At 26.3% G+C, this 7,218-nt stretch overlaps 1 protein-coding gene across 1 annotated transcript; it reads right to left on the bottom strand.

Moving 5' to 3' along the window:
* Window positions 1-4,132: 4,132 nt before the first annotated feature.
* Window positions 4,133-7,218, bottom strand: LOC112765766 (probable leucine-rich repeat receptor-like protein kinase At1g68400). The gene is made up of 2 exons (XM_029294606.1): window positions 6,015-7,218; window positions 4,133-4,818 (listed from the first exon to the last, which is right to left on the bottom strand). Exons 1-2 carry the CDS (start codon window positions 7,216-7,218, stop codon window positions 4,133-4,135), a joined length of 1,890 nt encoding a protein of 629 aa, XP_029150439.1.

The following is a 7,218-nucleotide window of genomic DNA, read 5'->3' as shown; positions in this document are numbered from 1 at the left end:
GGAGGGCCAATTTATGACAACACATTATAATGCCTACAAAATATAAAAATAAATTAAATTAAATAGCTTATCTAAATTAAATCCTAAACTAAAATGCAAGTCTTATTTTTTTTCCTTTTTTGGTGGGTTATATTATTTTCTCTTTTAAAATTACTATATCTATTTTTGGTCAATATATATATATATATATATATATATATATATATATATATATATATATATATATATATCGGTGACTATATTATAATATATATTGTGGTTACTAATTATATGTTTATATGATTAATTTTGAACATGGTCAAATAAATGAAATGATCATATGTGTTTGTATATTCAAATTCAAATATTTTAATATATATATATATATATATCCAATATTTGATGTAGAATATAAAAATGTTTTTGTTTTATATATATATATATATATATATATATATTAAGAAAATCTATGTTATGTTACATTATTGGAACTTTTTTTTATTAAATTCCTGAAATGATAGTATTTCATGAAAACAACATGGTACTTCTTATTATTAATATTTATTTCAATTTTATTAATTAAAAATTATTAATTGTGATGTATTTAATTATACAGAATTTTACTTACACGGTTGTCTTCTTTTTTTTTCTTTTCTTTTTTATTTTCATCTTTTAAAGTAAAATTTGACTTCCAGTATTTTGAATTTAATTTTTTTTCTTTTTCTTATTTGAAACCATATAAAAAATTATCCATCTTTTAAATATATTTTAAAGCATTATATTTTCCTAATTCGTTTAAAAACATCAAAATATGATATAAAGAATATATTAATATCATGTGTTTTTTTATTTTCGATGTCTTTAAATTTTTCATTACTTATTGTTTTGTTTTTTGAAGGTGGGATGGGCTTGTTGGGCTGGGTCTAAGCCTTTATCTCGGAGAAAACGTATTCAAACAATATTCCGAGCAAAAAAAAAAAAGAGAAAAAAAGAAAAAGAAACTCATAGTCTCATACTTTGATTATATATAATCCCTTTATAATAGTGTTAATCATATATTAATGATTACGCTAGAACAAAGGTTATATAATTAATATATTTTCTGAAATGGTTTCTCTACTTGAAACTTGTATGAATACTATTGAAGCTGCTTATCATGCATATTTTAATTTGTAAATCCTTTTCTAGGTAAAGAAATCAGATTAATTAATACAAAACCTTGCTCTAATAATAATATTTTTGAAGTCAAATTTATTTGAGTTGGTCAATTGGTTAACTTGGTTAACTTAGTCAATTGCTTAAACAAGTGTTAGATTCAAATTCTATATTGTATATGCATTAGTTTATTGATCAATGACAAACTTTTAAATAAAATTTAGATCCGTGTGACAGATTAATCATTAATATGTCAGATTGAAGATCCCAAAAATAAAATTGAAGTCATGAATGCTTTGCCAATTTGCCATCATCAATTCTCACTTCATTATTGATGGTGGACTAAGAAATCATAGCTAGATTAATTAAGGGGGCCATAATAATACTTGTAGTTCAAAAACACTCCAAATAATGTACCACATCCTTGAATTAACACCTTCTTTGATAATAATAATAATAATAATGGTAGGTCAATATATATATATATATATAGCTGAAGTGGTATTAGCAGCTAAGTCATGTATATGACAAGGCTAGATGGTACCATTTTCCCCACTATATTATTATGGTAATTAATTAAATTGGTTCCACTTCACATGTGTGGGTATATATACATATACTGATGAAAGCTATCCACTAAGCCTAAGCATAATTCGCCATATTTGAACCTATCATAATTACTTACTATATATATACACATATTATAATTCGGAAATCTTTAGTAACTAAAGAAAATCAGTCAAAAATAGTCATAACTTACTTTATTTAGCATTTATTAATTATCGCAACAATTAATTAATGCTAAATAAAATAAGTTCTGACTGTTTTTTTTTTTGTCTACCTAACATTACCCTTATTATTATTATTATTCATTTACATTATTGGTCCTGCTTTTATTTTGTTTTACTTCTTTGTTTAGAGATGGATGGGTATGCAATTAAAAATGTAGATATATAGTAACTATATATAAATTTGTCATTATTTGATGAGAATTGAGACTGATTCACATGTATAAAGGGGGAAAAAAACTGATTACAAGAAATAAAAAATTAAAAAAAAATATTATAAGAATGTGATATTTAAAAAATGTGTTGAGATGAGATACAAATAATGTGAAATATTATATGTAGCGTTCTAATTCTTTAAATTTCCCAAGAGAAAACGTTATAAATTAAAGAACACTACACTTTAGATGCAAGTGTTTCATTTACAAGAAAAATATGTTGGGTCAACCGTGAGAACTTCGGGGAGGAATCAAGCAAAAAAACATAAGATGAGAAGACACTACATTCAACTCAAAATCTTAAGGTGTCAAGTAAATGAGTCTCTCATCTTATAAATTCTTCACTCTTCTTTACTTTTTTTGATGTGGGACTAACTTCATGCACTCCTCACACTTACAACATTAACAAAATATGCCAATTAAATACTAGGCAGGTGTGTGTTAACAAAACTAGCTGTAATTCATTTTTTTCCATTGTGTTGTCTGTTAATAATAATAAAAATATTATATCAAATTTTTATAGTTTTAATTTTAATTAATGTAATAATAAAAAAAATAACAACTGTTGATGTAACAATGATAACTACTACAATAATAACAATAATAATTATATCTACTTCTAATAATTATTTAATTATTATTTTTTTATAAATGAAACGCTACTTGCATTTTTGACATATGAAAACTGCAGAAGGTGACATTTCTGTTTTTGTTTAACACAAATTTTAAAATATCACATTTTTAAAATCTATTTTAAAATATCACATTATTAAAACACATGCTTATGTTTACTATATTAGAGAATTTTTCTAAAGAATTGAGGCTACTATACATTAATGCTTTCCCTTCACCACTATATGCAATTACCAATATTTTGCTTCTTAAAAAATTATTTAAAAACATTAAATATTGTAATTTCAACAAGATTTTAGGTTATTTTTGTCTCCTATATTTTTTTTTTTAATTCAGAGTCAATTGCTTACTACTTTAATTTTCTGGCTGATTAAATCAAACATTTATTCCGAAGAGAAAAGCAATGTAACTAAGATTCTATACAATCAAACTATCATCAACAACTGTCTACATTTTCACTTGACCTAATTTTTTTTTAATTAAAAAAAAAACCAGCGGTCTACTACCTTTGCCGCTTTTTCTTTTTCATGAGAGAGAGGAGTGTATCTCACAATGATGTGAGAAGAGATGAATTTTACGTTGGTATGGTTTAAATAATTCAAACCCTTCGATTTGTTTCATTTTTTAAACCAACAATCAGAAATCGGGTGGTCCGATTTGTGATTTCGAAAATAAAAAAAATTTTAATGTTAAAATCGAACCGTCCAATTTTTATTTTAAAAAATAAAAAAATACAAAATACAAAAAGGACCCTCCAATTTGTAATATATTTTTTTCTTCAAATAAATCGGACCCTCCGATTTGTAGTTTATTTTTTTTCAAAGGTCCGATTTGAATAAAACACCATATAAAAAAAACACCAAATCTTCCAATAACAATATATTACACATATATTTAAACAATATAAAACAAAAAATTAGCCTACTGTTGAAATCACAAATTTTTATATATAAAATAATTAGACATACACTATATATATGCGTTGACTCTAATGTGCTGAGCTGCATTTTACATAGCAAAAATATATTTATTTATTATAACAAAGAAACATAAGATTATAGTACATGTACATCACCTAATCAAGATAAAACACTATATATATGTCTATATATATCTGCATGTAATATATATTATTACAAAGATATATATATACCTAAAATGTTGCACTATATATTCATGCTTATTATTATAAGATAAAGGTGGACGAACTATATACCTAGTTCATGCCAAATGAATTGGAGTTTAGTGGAGTCAAAAATTAAAAAGTAAACAAGTAATGTCATTATTTGTACATTTTTTTTAAAATAATTTTTTTAATGATTAAAAAAATTATTTTAAAAATGGTACAAATAATAACATAATTTAGTAATTGGATCCTGGTGAATCCCATGTATCAGGAATGATTTTGTGGAGTGAACAACAATCTTTGGATCCATTAGAGCAACATTTTGAAGAAGCAATTTGTTCTTGATGTTCTTGTTCATCCATAACCTCTTCAATCCTCTCTAAGATCTCTCCCATGGTTGGCCTATTTTCTTGGAACCTTGTAACACAAGTTAGGGCAACATTCAATATTGGAAAAGCCCATTGATGTTCATTTGGCCCAACTTTTTTATCAAACACTTCTCCGGTCCATTCTTCCCTTACCATAGATCGAACCCATCTCGCGAGATCGATTCGGGTTTTCTCTATGCTCTTGCCGGTTAATAACTCGAGCAAGATCACGCCAAAACTATACACATCAGATTTTTCAGAAATGCATTTTTCTGGCGCGGTATATCCCTGAGAGGAAAGGAGGAACCCGGACCTATTTGGATCCATGAATTTTGTTAGGCCATGCTCACTTATGAGTGGTTCATTGTTTTCATTGAGGAGTATGTTTGATGGCTTGAGGTTCCCATGAGGAATAATGGAATCATCTTCTTCTTCTTCTTCTTTGTTATTGTTATTCAACTTCTTCCTATATATGAAGGCCATACCCCTTGCAATTCCACATGCTATAGAGAGACGCAGTTTCCATGGGAAATGTTTTCTACCTGCTATGTAATCTGCTTGCAAAATAAAGAATTTTGTGACTAGAGAATATTAATATAGAAGGTAAAAAATGAAGTAATATAAATTATGAAGATTTTTTACTGAAATAAATGAACAGAAACCATTATATATGTTGTAAAGAATATAAATTGAAGAGATCATATTTGACTTTACAACAAACCAGTGATATTAAAAAATGTTATTTGTACATAAAAAATAGAATTGTTAAAGGGTTAAATTGAGTTATTTAGGTCTCTTTTGTTTAAGTAAGTCTGTGGATTAAATGATCTGTTTTATTTAAATTTATTTTATTCATGGGTCATAATTTTTTCAGCTCATATAATTTATGACAAGTTTAATGGATTGATTTATTTATCTTTTTATTTTAAATTTTAAAAAATATTTTAACAAAAAATATTATTTTTAGATCAAAAATTTAAATAAATAATGGATTTTTTTTTTCGTATATGGGTCAAGTTTTCAGGTTGAATAAAAAAATATTGACTAAAAATACTAATTTAAAAAAAAATATAAAAAAAACTGCCCATTTAATTCACGAGTTAATGTGGTTAATCGAAATGGATAAACGAATTAGTCCAATAAATTTAGGACCCGTTTGGAAAGCTTCAAAAGTAATTTTTTTGACCTTTTGACTTATAAAAAGTAGTAGTATTAATGTTTGGTGTAATTTTTAAAATCAAATTGCAGTTTTCTAAGAAGTTATTTAGGAGCTTATAGAAAAGTTAAAAAAAATTACTTCTCTCATAATATTACTATTTTTTATCACATTTTTATAAAATAAACACTTTTAAAACTAAAATTTCAAATACAAAATAACTTATTTATAAGCTACTTTTAATATAATAATTTATTGTTTAAACTATTTTTTTAAAAAAAATTTAATTAAACTGTTTACCCAAACTAAACTTTAATCTATTTTAACGGTCTTAATAAAAAATTAGCCAACTAATCAATTATTATACATATTTATTATGTATAAATACATGCGTTATTTATTTTACATATTTTTAATATAATTTTATATTTTAAATATATTATATACAAATAATTAATTTAATAATTAATTTTTTGTATACACTTGACATATTTTGCATTATTTTTACTTGGTTATTATTATGCAATGCAACATTTGAAAGAAATAAAAAATAGAGAAAAAATTGTAATGTTATATTAACTAAAATATAGTTACCATTCAAGAGATTGAGGAGGCTTCCATTGGTTTGATATTTGTAGATGACAAGCTTCTCTTCACTAGTAGAACGGTAGCCAACAAGTGGAAGAATATTTGGATGCTTCAATTTGCTTATCTTCCTCAATGTTTCTCCAAACTCATCTTCACAAGAAACTTGAACATTCTTTAACCTCTTCACAGCATAGTGAACATCATTCTCCACATTATTAAGCTTCACCTTGTATAGGCTGCTACAAAAGCTCTCACTCCTTAGATCCGCCGCGGCGCGAAGCAAGTCCTCCATGGTGAACCTCTCTTCTTTTTCAACAAAGAACACAAGCCCTAGTGATGGTGAATGATCTTCTAAACCACCCTTCTTCACCATTTGATCACTTGTTATGGACTTTTGTGATGATGGAGAAACTTGATGACTTCTTATTAGTACTTTTATTATTCCCTCTCTACATAGCTTTGGTAATTTCTTGGCGGCAAAGATAAGTGATATTAAAAGAATTACAAGCCCTAAGATCAATGGTATTAACAATTTCATAGATATTATTGGAGATGATGATCCTTCTTTACCATTATTTGAGGTATCATTATATGGTGATGAATTTACAATACTACCCTTTGTCCCATCTTTGATATTTGGTGTCACATAATATGTAGAGAACTTATTATGCTTAATTGGGATGAAATTGTTGTTGGATATGTCCAATTTTTTGAGGAATTTCAACTTGGCTAAGGATCTAGTAGGTACATTCCCACTCAATTGATTTCTTGTAAGATTTAGGTACATCAACCTTGTACAATGCAAAATTGAGTGTGGGATTTTGCCTTTGATGTTGTTGTTGGCTAAGCTAAGAGCCCTTAATTTTTGAAGCTTGCATAGAGAATCAGCATCAATTGTGCCACTAAGGTTCAAATTCTCAAGCCTTATCTCAACAATATTGGTGGCATTTTTGTTGCATCTTATAATAATAACACCATTGTTATTATTATTATTATTAGTATTCAAGTTGACCAAGCATGGTGATGAACCAATAATAACATTGCTACTACTTATGTTAAGAACATTTTTGGGGTCAATAGCACTAAGGAAATTGAAGAAAGGATCATATTCTAATGATGATTTATTAGACTCACCAAAGAAGGGAAGAAGAAGAAGAAGAACACCAAAGAAAAACAGGATCCTTGAAATGGGAAACATAGTAAAATTCAT

The sequence above is a fragment of the Arachis hypogaea genome, chromosome 17 (genome assembly GCF_003086295.3).
Source record: "Arachis hypogaea cultivar Tifrunner chromosome 17, arahy.Tifrunner.gnm2.J5K5, whole genome shotgun sequence".
NCBI lineage: Eukaryota > Viridiplantae > Streptophyta > Magnoliopsida > Fabales > Fabaceae > Arachis > Arachis hypogaea.
This window is presented reverse-complemented; position numbering and strand designations above follow the sequence as displayed.